The sequence below is a fragment of the Cinclus cinclus genome, chromosome 9, assembly GCF_963662255.1.
Source record: "Cinclus cinclus chromosome 9, bCinCin1.1, whole genome shotgun sequence".
NCBI classification, from domain to species: domain Eukaryota; kingdom Metazoa; phylum Chordata; class Aves; order Passeriformes; family Cinclidae; genus Cinclus; species Cinclus cinclus.
In genome coordinates, this window is record NC_085054.1 from 24,620,581 (window position 1) to 24,635,978 (window position 15,398).

General features: G+C 36.3%; 1 protein-coding gene across 1 annotated transcript in view; it reads right to left on the minus strand.

The window, feature by feature from the left end:
* Nucleotides 1–15,398, minus strand: part of LRP1B (LDL receptor related protein 1B) — a 290,652-nt gene that overhangs the window by 261,791 nt on the left and 13,463 nt on the right. Inside the window, exon 4 of the mRNA XM_062498644.1 lies at nucleotides 2,052–2,214. Coding sequence (XP_062354628.1) covers nucleotides 2,052–2,214 — 163 coding nt within the window. The remainder of the gene's footprint in view (nucleotides 1–2,051; nucleotides 2,215–15,398) is intronic.

A 15,398-nucleotide genomic window follows, 5' to 3' on the forward strand; every position in this document is an offset into this window, starting at 1 on the left:
GTTCAGGACACAACTAAACTCCTAACACATGGATGTGAACATGCAAGAGTAGCAGGGCTTGACCCTGTGCTACTACAGGAAGTTTATCACAGACATAAAGGCTTGGGATCACACTCTGAATTTCTTAGCAGTGGAAATGGTCTCCTCTGTGCAAGCAGAAACTCATCCAGAGCTCAACTTGCAATATAGCTTTTAGTAGGTTGCTTTTGTAATTTTTTAAATACAATAAACCCACCAAGGTACCCCGACAGCAATACCACCTTAAAACTCTGACACCAAAATAAGTCACAACTACGATCAGCATGAAAAAGCTAAAAAGGAAAAAAGGAGGACAGAAAACAAAAGACAAAAGAAAGGATCAGGAGAGTTTTAAATAGCCAGAATGCTTTTTCATTATCTGTTTGCATTCTGGATCAAAAACCCAGTCAAAAGCTAACATAATTAATATATACATTGGGCTTTAGCAGTTAAAATTTATGTTATGTATCCAATTAACAACATACATCAGATAATTAATAAAAATGCAAAAGAAATTATTAATTAAATAACTGCTGAACTGCAAAACATGCATTCTGAGAAATTTGCCACATAGTGCTTTCACCACAAAATAAATGGAGATTGCTTATTAAGAACCACATTGTAAAATATCATGATCACTTGTGGGCTTTCCTAGAGCTCAGCACTTGCCCTTCCCTAAAGCAGCCACCCTTCAGCTCACACAGGGCACTGAGCAGGTGACTCTGAGCAGGAATGGTTTGTAGCCAGCAGATAACAATTGAAGGAGAACAGCCTCTCATGTTTCTGTCTCTCCTCACAAAACCAAAGGCTTGGGTACAATTCCTGCATTCCTGACAGATAAGATTTAGCTCATGGCAACCTTTGGATTCATCCGCTAAATCCAGCAAAGAATATACAACTAAAGGCATAGAAAAAAGGCTGCTGTCAGCAAATTTGAAAGCTTCAACTTCTTTCAGATCAGAACTTGAAGAAAATCAATTTCTACATGAATTTTTATTTTTTCTTTTAGAACAACTCTGCAGTCAGATTGAGTCAAGCTTACCATCTGCTGCAGAGAGAAATACAGCTAAACTCAAGATCACATTATCAAACTTCTTTGTAAACTTTATATGCAAGCTGTTCCTGTCAGAATTGAAGTCATTGTGATAATGCCTCTTAATATTCCTTCAGGCTTTAAATAAAGACTGACAAAAGTCCACATATGGATGACAAGATGTTCTACTGTAAATATTTTTGCATTTGTTGAGAAGGGGCTTATGGCAGTTCAGGACATATTCCATCAGGGATTTTGGTCTGAGCTACTTATTGATTAATAAAATCAAGATAAAATCCTTGCTCAAAACTACTCACCAAAATTTAGTTTTAAATTAACTTGATCCTATTCCTACTCATATCTAGCTATGCTTTTACATTATTATCTAAAAAACTTTTCTCAGCTGGTGGATGTTATAGAATAGAAGACATTTAGTACTTTGTATTTTAAGCAAGGCTTATTTCCCAGCTGGCACTGAATGTAGCTATCCATGAAACAGAAAAAGGAAATACAACGTAATTTTACCATTAGAACCGACCCTCTAAAGCACAGTAAAAATGATTCCACTTTTTTTTTTTTTTGTGTAAATATACTCATTAAACTAATCTCCGATATTCCGGTAAATGAGGGGATGCAGCATAAAAATCCTTTAAAAACTCCTTTTCCACATCCTCTAGTTAAAAGCACAACTTACAGAAAAGCAAACACAAAAGCAACTGTTGTGACAAGTAGGGATTAAATTGCTTTTTCAATTTTGATTCCATTTTGAGACAACACAAGGCACATAAATTATTGCAATTAACACAATTAACTATTTGCTCCAAGTTCATGACACATTATTGCTTTAGTATAGCAACTATGCAAGTAGCTCCATACAGCAACAAAAAAAAAAAAAAAAAATTAGTTTTTAAAACACCTGCATGAAACAGATGCATTATGTGCAGTCACAGGCAAGCATGTCTCACGTGCAATAAATCCTAGTGCAAAGCAAGAACCTTACCCTGATGTTGGATCAACAGCTATGGCCCTGGGGTTGCTCAGGTCCAGCTCGATGAGGGTCACACACACTGACCCGTTCTGGCTGCAAACAAAGATCCTGTCACTGACGTGATCCACAAAGTAAAAATTCCCCGTGATCCAGTCGATTGCTATTTGCTGTACATCTGCCAAAAAAAAGAAAAAAAATAAAAAAGGGAAGAAAAGAAAGAAAAAGGAGCTCAGGAGTGCAGTTTCAATCCAAGTAAGCTGCTGCTAGCTGCTGTGCCAACAGATGCTCCACTCACTTAAAGAGCTCCAGCTGCTTTTCATCTATTCTATGGTTTCTAATAAGAAATACAATATTCAATACACAAATAAGGGTTGGGGAGAATTTTTCATCTTTAAGTACAAACATCTGATTGCAACCACAATGGTATGAAAGACACACATTTGTTTTGGGCTCTGTTAAATATTTTTAAGTCTGTCATTGTGATTTTTGATGGTGTCTCAAAAGCAACACCAATGAATGATGGTGCTCCTGTGAAAGGGCTGAAACACGGATGGCACCAGCCTGCAGGGGAAAGACTGCTCTGAAGGTACTCAGATTCTGAATTGAATGTTCTAGGATGTCTGTTAGGGCCTGGGGAGGGGACATTGGTAAAGGTTAAAAGAGTTTGTTGGTTACATTTGAAGGGAACTAAAAGCAGACCAGAAATACGTAACAGAAATTAAAAAAAAAAGAAAAAAAAGTGACATGAACAACAAAAGCCACCTTATCTGTGCATTCATTTTCATTTAAAATACTTTTTTTCCTGTTGTTCTGGAGTATCTGGATTCTGTCAGATTTCTGATAATTGCCACAAGAAGTAGCACTGAAGTAAATCTTTCTGTGATAATACAGAGACATTCACTAACAACCAAGTTTTCCTTCTCAGGGCGCTGTGGCAGCTTCACAGCACCCCAACACAACTGCTCACTCCTTTCTTTTCTTTGTGGGATCCTGGAACCACACTCTGTAAATGCCTTATAAATCCTCATTTTTTTCTTGGAAATCAACTGACCTGCCCATATACCATCTTACTGTTACAGTAAGCAAAAGGACAGAGAAGTGCAAAGAACTTAACTTTACCAATTTTATTTAACTAAGATTTCTTTTCTTCCTCTTCTTGTTTACAGTACTTTATTGATACCACTCTGTAGGACAGAACTAGTTATTCTTTAATAAAGAACACATTAATTAATAGAGAAAGTATTTCCTGTTAAATGTTTTCAAATATGAATTTCAATGATTTCTGTTTTAAAAATTAAGTATGTTTATTATATTACAATGGTTTCAAAACAAGTGCTAACATAAGCTGAGATTCTGTCATGATGAGAGAAGCCAGACATGATAAATATCATTAGATGTAGTTTGTTATTTTTATTAAACTTTCAGTTTTATGTATGTGTATAGTCCTTCAGGTGAGGGGATTTTTAGGTTTGCTTTCCACAATCTAATAAAAAAAGAAGGAAAAAAAAAAAGAAAAACAACGATGCCCTCATTGCATCCATGCTGCACTGGACAGTAATAACTAAACTTGATTGAACAAAAAATTGTATTCAGTGAGTTTTTGATGATAACTCAGGGCTTATGAGCCTTGTACTTGCTTAAAACAGACATGGAAGCTCATTTGTTGTCCTTCAAAGTGCAGGTAACTGAAATAAGATTTACTCAGTGAAATACCAGGAACACCAACTGTATCCCACCTCAGCCACCCCATTACACAGTTCACTGCTGTCTTGTGTCTCTCCCATTACTGCCCTTCCATTACTCATTTCCCTTTTAATTCAAAGTGAATATTGTGCCTGATAGGTCCTATTACCAAGATCTGCTGAGCCAGAATAAAGAAATGCCCCATTTAGCCCAATATCCAAACTCCAGAGGAGTCAATGTCAGATGCACTATGAGATATGTGAGCACTGATATATTTCAGACAATAGAAAGAAAATACTTTCCCCACCCCTCCCTTTTTCCAAGCAAAATATAGGACATGCTTTTAAAGATGCCAGAAGAAAACTCTGTGCCTCTGGAAATCAGTAATAGTTAAAGCATGTTCAATGTGCCTGCTTACCACTTTCTGAAGTTGGATTTATGGAATGAAAAATGTATGGTTTACTGATTCAGAGAGACTTTTGAAAATTGCAAACAAGCTTGTGTGTCACAGAAGCATTTGAGAAAATATCATTTAGAAAGGACAAAAGGGATCCAAATTCAAACATTTGTAGAAATAAAGCTAGTAGTTAAATTCCTGCAATGAGAGCTCTAGAATATTGCTGTACACTGGGAAGTGGATGCATAGGAAGAAGGTTAAGTAGCAGCCTGATGGAGGAGGGTATGTTGTTCTTACTGTGTGAAGAAATGTACCTGTTTTTAGATAAATGTGATATATACACAGAAGGCACATCACACACAGGTTATTGGATTTGCTAACATACCAGTGCTTCCAGTTATAAAATGTCTGCTCTGTTCTTTCCTTAGGTTTTTGGTAACACATCAAAGCAAATTGCACCAAATAGGTTGTCTCTTTTTTTGATTTTTTTTTTAATGGACACCAATAATAATTCATTCAAGGCAATATTAGGAATAACCATCTGCATTACACAGTTAAAACCGAGCTCAGCATTCCAGGCAAAGTGAGACATCCAGAAGCAAGACCACACCATGAACTTTGTGTCAAACAGCATTGGTAGCTCTGAACACTTATTTCTCCAGGTTCCCTTCTCAGCAGGATGCCTTTGGGAAGGGCATGGAGCTTCCAGCAGCACGGGCCATTGGAGAGCTTGAGGCTCATTCCAATTGCATTCTTGTAAAGCTGTTCTTCCCAGAACATGCCATGTTTCAAGACTTATTTTATCACAGAGTTTCCAGAAAAAGCAACACATAAATTCACAGTAATTTTCTTCAGAACAGGAGGAATTCCCCAGAGAGATGTGAAGATGTACCAGAACCAATCCCTCCCAACCAGCCCATCACACAGTGGCACTTTTGTGTTGGACACACCACTGCTCTGCCTTGGGGATTGTCTCTGTTCTGTGCCCTCTGCACTGGACACATCCACCTTCTCATAGCAGAAGCTTGTAAAGAATTGCCCAAATCCACTCCCCCACCAAATTAAAATCTGCGTGAGAAATTCCTTCAGCTGGCAGATAATGGCTTTTGTGAATCCCATTTTAATCCCCATGGTTTGGTAGCAGCTCTGCATGAAGCTGCTGTGAATGGCTCCCCAGTTATCACACGAGTTGAATGCACTGAAAACCACAGAGATAAAGTTCTGGTTGAACTGGGGACTTTTAAAATATATATAAAACTTCTTGTACTCAAGAAGTTACTGAATTCATTTCATGCCTATTTCTGGATTCATATATAAACCCCACTATGTGCAGATGTCTGGTCCACTCACATCCTTAAAGTAATTATCTTCTTTTCTTTCACTCACACAGTTTCAGAAGTCTCTAAAAAGAAATATTACCCCTTGAAAACACAAATATTTATTCTGAGCAATCTTCTATATAGTTCTGAGGGCTTTTCCTATATTAAAACCAGTTTCTTTGGAGCACTTCTGCCAAATGTGATCATCTTTCCTTTATTACTTTCTAAAAACCAGGATTTTCTCTTAAGAACTTCATAAAGAATAGTTAAGACAGCATATATGTTAAATTCTGCTCTATTTAATGACATTATGTAGACCGTGGGCACAGCACAAGTTGTGTCTGGAAGTGAACTTTTCCTTATTTCTTTTAAACACACAGCCATTAATAGACCTTTAGAGAAAATATAATATAAAATTAAATAAACACATATATATATATATATATATATATATACACATATATAATATTTATTTTATGTTTATATTTATATTATATATTTACTTTATACTTATATTTTATATAAATATAAAATAAAAATATATAATTTTATATGAGGGAGGCTAAATCTTCAAAGGGTCCTGGAAATGTCTTAATGGCCAAACCATGGTTTATGGAAATCAGAGAAAAACAGAATGGCTCTCTTCTTTCACTTTGATTTTCCAACATATATCTTGTACTGTACGAATTATTACATTTATTTCCGTTTCAAATCAAGACTAGCACAAGACTTCAGATCTTCAGCAGGAGAGAGGGAAAAGCAGTAACATATTCTTGTATTTCTGTTACTGCTGTAATCAAGGATTCTGCCCATGAACTATCTATTAAAATCAGTATTATATTAAAAGATTTCATTTTTCCCAGATGTAGAAACAAAAATTAGCAAGCTTTTTCCTGTAAAAAGCTTCTGTATAAACATTCCTTGTTTTTAATGAAAGATTTCCTTTGAGCAAACTACTCAGTGGAATTCTTGAGTTGTTGGAGTGTTTTTTAAATACTTCTGAGTGAACTGGGGAAAGATTTTGGATGAAATGTAATTAAAATTTTAAATATTCCTTGAATTTCCATATGCCTTTTGTCAATGATGAAAAAGATAGACCATTTCTCACTTTTTTAAGGGAAAGAAGTTAACTTCTACTGCCTTACATAGTAGATTTTTCCTTATTCTGGACATTACTGGAATGAAAACTTCCTCATATATGCATATACAAATCAGTTTTGATTTCATGTTTCTATTTTCTTCATATAAATACATATATTTATGAAATATATACTTGAAAATGCTTTAAAAAATCTTTATTTTTTAACACAGAGATACCAGGTTGTTTTTGGGTTTTGTGAGTTTTTTGTTGATTTTATTTTTTACTTTTTGTCTTTTTTATTTTCTTTTGCAAAAAATTGATCTTAAAGAAATAAATAATTTTTATTATTTCAAATTACTAATTTTTCTTCTATAACCCCTATATCTCCTTTCTGAATGCAATGTCCAAACTGGCAAGGACAAACTTACTTAGTTTAATTTATTATCTAGTTAGAAAGGAAAAAAAAAAAAAAAAAAAAAAAGAGATAAAATTATGTATTTATCAAGGAACAACAAATTTTATTGCAAAGAAAAGCAGACAGCACTTGGGAACAGACTTTTTTGCCTGCACTGAGTAAAAAGCCAAGTTTGGGACAAGACAAGGAGAACAAAGTTTTGGGTTGGTTTTTTTTTTTTTTTTTTTCTTTTTCTTTTTTTTTTTTTTTTCCCCCTCCAATAGGCAGTGATGGTTAGAGCAGGTAAGAAGTGTTAAAACGCATAAATGAAAAGCTGTGAAATCCTGTAGCAGCACTGCCTTTGCTGTGCCACTCTTTTGACATTAATGTTCCTAATTAGCAGCCCAGACAGCCTTGCACTGACACTGTGCCTTAGAAAAGTGAAGCTGGAATGGATTTTCTCTGTGTCTCTCCTATTGCCAAGAATTTGCCATGATCCTGTTTGCAATGCCACTTTAAAAATATGATTTTTATTAAAGATGTCACCATTCAAAAAGTCAGACACACTGGTGTCTCAACTTTTAACAGCCATGTCCGGAGTGATTATTACGTAAGTTGAAAAATGAAAAATCAAGTGAAAAATATCTATCCATCTTTTTCAAATGACTCATCCTCAAATATCTGATTCCTCTGAATTAAATCAGCCTTCACAGATATTCTTTGTTAGAAGCACAGTGAAGAACATAAAATATACTAAATTTAAATAAGCACTTTAAAGCATCTAGACTTCAAGCTCCTCAAAAGAAGAGAAAGCTTTTCCTTTTCTTTGTGAAATAAATTATTTCAATCAATTTGGTTACTGACAAAATATATTGCTGGCTTTCTTTCAACCCTGGAGCATAATATACTGAATTTAAAAACCTATGAATGTGAACACTGAGACAATAGCAGTTTCCCCAAGCTAAAGACTTTTGAAAAATATAAGCGTAATCTAAATATTATGAATACTTAATGAAGGCATCCTGATGGCTCAGAAAGACACAAAGTCTCTCAGAGACATGGTCGATTCAGGTACTCTGAGATTCAGGCATTCAGCTTTCCAGCAGGTACAGAAGAGAAAGATTCTGGGCATTTGACGAGGAACTGGAAGAGGCTGTGGCTGCCCCATCCCTGGAAGTGCCCAAGGTCAGGTGGGATGGGACTTGGAACGACCTGGGATAGTGGAAGGTGTCCCTGCCCATGGCAGGGGTCTCAGAGGTCTCTTTGAACTCAAAGCATTCTGTGATTCTGTAATTCTGCACTGGCTGGGGTGGAATATTCAGCAGAATATTCTCAGAATATTCTGAGAGAGAAATGTCAAAGTGTGGCTTTAATAAACTTCCTTCTTCCACTGGGAATCAAAAAAAAACCAGTAGTAACAACAATGACAATGACAACAATCACCAGCAACATCCTCTTCTAACAAATTCCTTTACACAGCACTCAGTGGAAATGTGATGATGGCCCAGATATGTTTGTGCCTTTCCCAGGAATTTTACAGCAGGCTAACAAAATCTGGTCCTAAATTCTTAAGCATTCTTAAGCATATTTCTTCTTTTACTTTTCTTATAGAATGATTCTATCAGGAAATGCATCAAGTTCCTGAAGTGAGTAAGATGGATGAAATTTCTGCTGTTGGGTCCTGCATCACAGAGCTGGCTGTGATGCCAACAGCTTAAACGAGCAAGGAAAAAGTGAAAAACAATTAAATAAGGGCCTTGTGAGTAGCCCTATCTTTCAATCCTGACTGTTAAGATTTTTATACGGGGGAATTTTCTGACATCAATCTCATGTCAGAAATAAGTAAGAATAGCTGAAAACCATAACATTCCTAATTTCTGCATTACTGAGTCTCAAACACATTGCCCAGTGATTGCAAACCTGTAATGGGGTCCCAGTGGCCCGTGTACATGCTGAACAATAAAGACAGATTTATAGAGGTACATAGCTATAACGGTCTTATTTTTTTTTCCTTTTTAGCTGCACATTCAACAGCTTCTTATAAATCTAGTGAGACTGTAAATCAAACCCAGTTATTTACTTCAAAGCAGTTAAGTCACCCACTGCTAAAATTAAAGCATAATTCAGCTGCAACAGGCATCCCATCAAGCACGTGGTCTCAGAGAGCTGCTGTGGGGACACGGCGTGGCTGCTGCAGGCTGTCACATCCCCTTCCTTCAACCACCTTCCAGCAAAGCCAGAAATCCACCTCCTCCCACCTCCCTAGGGCTGCCCCCTGCATGGGTTATGAACCCTTTAAACCACCCTCACACAACGATAAAGACATTTAAATGTTTTTTCCGCAGACGGGCCAAGCAGCAGATGATTACAATGCAAAGAGATGTCAATAAATATATGGAGTTATTTTCACAATGCAAAGTATTTAAGGGAAATGACTTCCCGAGATAGTTTGAACAGTTTAATACCGGAGGCATTAAAACAATGGTGCCTCAAGAAATACTTTTGGGGGGATAATTTAGATGTGAATTATCTCTGACAACTCTCAAAGAATGGGTTAGGCAACAAAAGAAACTCACATTGCTCTTTTTTCATATAAGGCAATATTTGTCAGAGAACACTCATTCACAGGATCCAGATATGCTGTAGGTTCTTGCAGGTACCACACAGGCCATAATTTTATAGGTTGATTTCATCTGGAGCCCACTCTAGTTGTCCTCAGCAATAAATGGTCTAGACAATATGAAATGCATGACAAGTCATGACCCACAGGTGTAAATCAATCCCAAAGGACACTCAGTTTTAATCAGAAGGTAATACTGACCATAGAGTATTTAATTTTGTTATAAAGATGCATTCACATTGGGTACAAAAGTCTCTGTCTTCATCTCAAGCATATTACAGGGAAAGGAGAAGAATTACACTTGCAACAAACAAACAAAAAATAACAAACACACTACAAAAACAAACAAACAAACAAACAGAAAATCAAAAAACCAACCCCAAAAACAAAAACTAACATTAATAAAATAAATATAAATTGCTTTGAATAGAATTAAAATATGCATACGGAGTCTATTTTAAATCCAGCTAGGAACTCCAACTTAGACAATACTAGACAATCTAAAAATATTCTCAGTAATAAAACATCCGACATGCACAGTTAGCAAACATATACCTCATTTCTTCACACAGTATTTTGGAAACAATTCCCTATTATGTACTTTGCTAAATAAAAAACCTTATTTTTAGGATTTCTAAGGGGAGAAAAAAAGAAAAAGAAAAAAAAAATCTTCTTTTATTGAGGACTTTGAGCTTTTTCCTTCATCTTTTCCTTTCCCTCTAAAAGAGGGATCATCACACCTTGCCATTCTGCAGGCTGGCATTCCTGCAAGACTCTGGAACCACTGCTCAGCACCTATAAAAGTCATTTGAGTAAAACTAACAAAACCCTTCCTGCCTACTAATGCTGCCAACAGACAATAAAAAATGCATTCCATGTAAACATTACCTCATCTTCCCTTTCTCCCTCTCTGTCCTTTTCTTTTTTTTTTCACCCATTTATTGCATATTTTCAATATCAAAATAGTAGCTTTTGAGAAGACTGTTATTCATTATATCTGACCTGACCAACAAAACAGACAACTGCCCAGACTTAAAATGCTGAAATTGTTAACCTGATTTAAAAAAAAGAAAAAAAAAAAAAGAAATATTCTTGCTAACATATTTCCAGCAATGCAATAAATAAAAACAAAACATGGCTTTATATTTATAGATAAATTATTTTTCTATCCAATTTCAATGACACTTCAGGACACTACTTTTTTGTTGTTGTTGTTTATGTCTCTCATCACTACAATAGTGCTGCTATTGGTCTACCTGAGCATTATCTTAAACCAGAATGGTTTAAGATCCCATTAAAAGTCTCATAAATCACTCACACAGCTGGTGCTTCCAGAAATGTGGCTCCAACTAAATGTGCTTGTATGTGCAGAACCTGACCTTTGCTTTCTGAAGGCTTCCAACCCTTCCCAAAACTGGCCACTCCAAGAAGGTGTGAGCCCAAAATCCCACCTCTTCACATCCCCTAAAATCCCAGGTACCTTGTGCCAACCATTCCCACCTCGTGTATCACCCAGCATTTCAAGTTTTAAGCCTCACAGAGTCTGTTATTCTCTGGTATTCTGCATTTAGAGGAGAAAAGACAAAACACTGGTCTCTTAACAGCATATTGCCTTTCTTCCTAAATCACTGCTCCTTTCATGTAAACAGTAAAAACAAATTGTCCCAACCCTTGCAAATAAGTGCAGAGGAGAGACAAGAACATGCTCTGCATCCTCCTCCAGTTCCCCTCTTCCTCCTAGCATTGTTTTTTTTTTCCCATGAAATTTTTGCCAGCCCTGATGTAAACTGGGCTCTGTGCTGAGTGATCCCAAAAGCAGCACAGGTCATGGTGCAGCACTGAGTGGAGCAGGGCACAGCCCCAGGTGCTCACAGCCTCACACCCTTGTCCCTCCAGCCAGCAGCAGCTCTGCTCTGCAGAACACAGATCACAGCACGCTCGCAGGCTGCCATCAAATAGGTGTTCTCATTACTGCATCTTACTTGAGTTGCCTTTCCTCTGTGGGTTTGTTTCTGAAGGTAATGCAGTGGTTATGACTAAAACAAACCTGAATTCTGCCACTAGTTGTAGACTCAATGACTGAATGATATCATCTCAGAGGAGTCTTAAAAGGAAAATACCTATTTTCTGTATATGCACAACTGGAAGGGAAAAGGCATTAAGAGCAAAGGCACTAACCTTTTATAACACATTATACTTACCTCCTTATATATCAATAGAAAAAAACTCCACCAAATTAAACAATGGAATAATACATTTGAGTAAAAGAGCAATAAATGACATTCAAGACAAGTCCAAAATTGCCAAAAAGAGCAAGGGCGCCCTGAACTGCCAGTTGTGGCACAGATCCCCACACACTCACCAGTCAGCTCATTATTTTTGCTTACACAGTGTGACAGAAACATTATGGAATTACACATGCACAGAGAACCCAAACTCTGTCCCCAGCTCAGAATTGTCACGGTGAATGTCTGGCCCAGCACATCGAGTGGCAGCTGCTGGGTCACAAGCTGATAACACTCAGGACATCAATTTTATGCAAGCAAACTGACCCTTTGCATATCCTGTCCTTATCATTTAATTGCTTACAATGGTTCCAACATCTTTTTTTTTTCCTCAGAACAAAGAAAATCAGATGTCTGACTTTAGCAAAAGTGATCTACTTCAGTTAGAATATCTGTTGCATGGAATTTGTCAGTTTTGGAAATGGGCTTCACTCAACTATTAAAAATGTGCAAGAAAAAATAAGACTGTATTATATTGAATTCAACTGAAAAATAGTGAAAAGGAAAAACTTTACTGTTATTTTATTTATTCCATGATGCTGACATGATCCATAATGTTTTCAGCATTTCAATTTCTATTCCAAAGCTGAAGTCACAAGAAAGCTCTAAATCAAATTTGTTTAATTCTAAGTAGAAATCCATAATTCCGTGTATTGAGAACAAAAACAGTATTTCCATGATCTGGAGATATTACTTGTTGAGCCAGTCATTGCTTCTGCCAGTCAAAGGAGTTAAAAACTGAAGAAAGCAATCCTATATTAAATCCTCACAATCAGATGGTGGTTTTAATTCGTCATGTCTATCACAATCTAAATAATAATCACAACTTTGCAAAATATGCAATTTATCTTTTTGTAAGGGCTCCTGATAAAGTGACAAGGAAAGAACAAGTCCTTTATTTAATCTGACACACACAAACTTTTTGGTGTGTCTGTGCCACAGGCTCCAGTCCAGTATAGCAACACCCAGGCTGCTGTGAGCACAGAAAGCAGATTAGGAAAGAGCTTAAGGTGCTTCAGCAACTGGTTTTAATTTCATCACATATCCAACTTCTATTCAGATTTACTTCCATTAATGCAATTATTCATTATTATTCCTTTCTGAAAAGCATGCTCTCTATTTACCCTTTTCCCTGCAGTAGAACAAAGCATCAGATCAAAACCCGAGTTTCAAAACACAACAATTTCCAAAGGCCATAAGTTTGATCAGGGGTCACAATATTTGTGATTTTAGTCTATGACTCTTTTCATTGCATAAAACATACAGACAGATTTTTATTATTACTATTATTTTTTTTATTTTAATTTCCTGCTGCTTCCCCAAGATTTCCAGCAGGTGGAACGTGTGTTTCAGCTGTGCCATTCCCTGTGGGTCACTTCCCTACAGACTCAGATCTCTGTGTAGCACAGACAATTCCTAACACTGCTCAGGCTCATTGCTAGCAATACCCTGTTCCCTCATGGCTACTGATAAATCTCTACCTGGCATGGACTTTGGTCTGCAATGGCTCCAGTGCTTTGTTTTTTATATCTAAACATGGTTCCAGTTATGATGTTGGATGTAAACAAACCGTATTTTGGAGTTTATAGTTTTTATGTTCCCTTTGCTCCTATAAAGATAAAAGTGCTTTCAAAAAAGACACAGACTTCTTGAAGTTTCCTGCAGTGTTGGTCTGTGCCTCAGGAAAAATCTTTAGGAGGCAGAAGAACTCATTTAATGACACAATCCAAAGTGCATTATGAAAAACTTAAAAAAAAAAGCTCAAAACTAAGAATTCTTGAGTTCATCACTTGACTTTAGTGGAGTACTTTAGGTTTTTAATGAAGTCTGAATTAAATATTTGCATTAATAAATAAATATCTCTATGGCAAATTTGCTGTCAAATAGTCTAAATTAAGTAAACTTGGTTAGCATGCGAGTTGCATTTGTAAAGTTATTTTACCACTCAAGAAGACAACCACTGGCTAAATCATAAGCGATGCAAAATTTATAAAAACAACAACAACAACAACAAAAAGTACCATTAGAAAGCAAAAAAAAAAAAGTTATGCATATGCAATTAGCATATTGAAATATACTGAAATATTCATCAGATGTTTTATTGCCATTAAGAAAGTTTCCAAGAGTGAACTTGAAGCTCTGAGTTCATAAACAACTTTACTGAAATGGGCAGGTTACAAGTGTTTGTCTCTTCTTTCTCTCCTATACCTCTCCTCATTGGAAGAAAGGCAGAAGACAAGCTCCTCTGAATACTGAGGAAATGTGGAATAATTCCAATAATAGTTCCAGTGACTACCAAGTAAAGAACAAAAGGAAGCCAACATGGTGCATATGGATATCAAAGTTTTATGGAAAAGTGTGAGTCTAATCCCATAAAACTTGCAATAATTAAGGCCATGTTTTAGGAAAAAGAAAATTACTTATGAAATTTTTTTTCGCTTAACCAGTATTTCACTACTGTTATTTATTAAGATAAAAATGTTTTTACAAAATGTTAACTACAAAACTGTGATCTACATTAGCAGAAGCTTAGTTATCACTACATTACATCTCTATTGCTTCCACAATTATTTATTTCCATCTTAAAAGCCTTGTTAACAAAATCAAAATGCTACAAAATGCTTTACAAGCGGCATAAAAATTCAGTTTGACAGAGATGAAGAGTCCCTCAGCATTCTGACTGATAAAGATAAATTTACATGGTTACTGCCACTGTGACAAAAAAGTCCTTTTTTCTTTACAAAACCCTTCTGCTGCTGTGGGAGTTTGCTTGCTTGCCCCTGGATTTCCTCCCTGGTATAAAAGCTTTTCTACCCAGGATGGGTTGGGAAGACATAAAAAGATCCAGTCATGTCCCACTTTAGGACAACAATGAATCTGGAATTAAGAAGGAAATCCAAAAATGGTGAGCTAGGAAGTTGATAAAACAGGGGAAAGGAAATACAACAATTCAACACTGATAATTTTTGTGTCTTTGCAGAGACAGCATCCAGGAGACTGTTCCAGGCAGAGCTGAGGAGTTTAGACAAGGGGAAAAAAAGCAAACCAAAACAAAAGCAATCAAAAATTTGCAGTGCAAAATATCATTAAGATAAGGTTTTTCACTTCCTGTACTCAGAGATTTAACTGTTTGAGACACAACTACTGAAGAGTAAATGAAAGAAGAACAGATATCATCCCAGCCTTGCTAGGAACAGAAGACAGACACAGGGTTTTGACCAATGAAAGATCAAATGTGGAAGCTGGATGAGTAACAAAGCTTGAAAAATAGTAACATCACAACTTTGAACAGCTAAAAAAATCCATTTGTGGCAATTAACAATCAGTTAATAAGTAACTCTGGAGTCAAAAAGGATTAAGTGCAGATAACCTAACTTTTGAGGGAAATGCCACCAACTAGACTCTCTGCCATGGGACATTGTGCCTCAAAGCGACAGAACACAATGTTGTGGTGTCAATACCCAAACCAGGAGAACAGTTCCCAAGCCAGATGGAAAAGTCTGTACCCAAAAGATGCAGCAAAAACAGACAGATCCTTCACAACTAATATTTAGAGCCCCCTAACAGAAGAAAAGGCCCT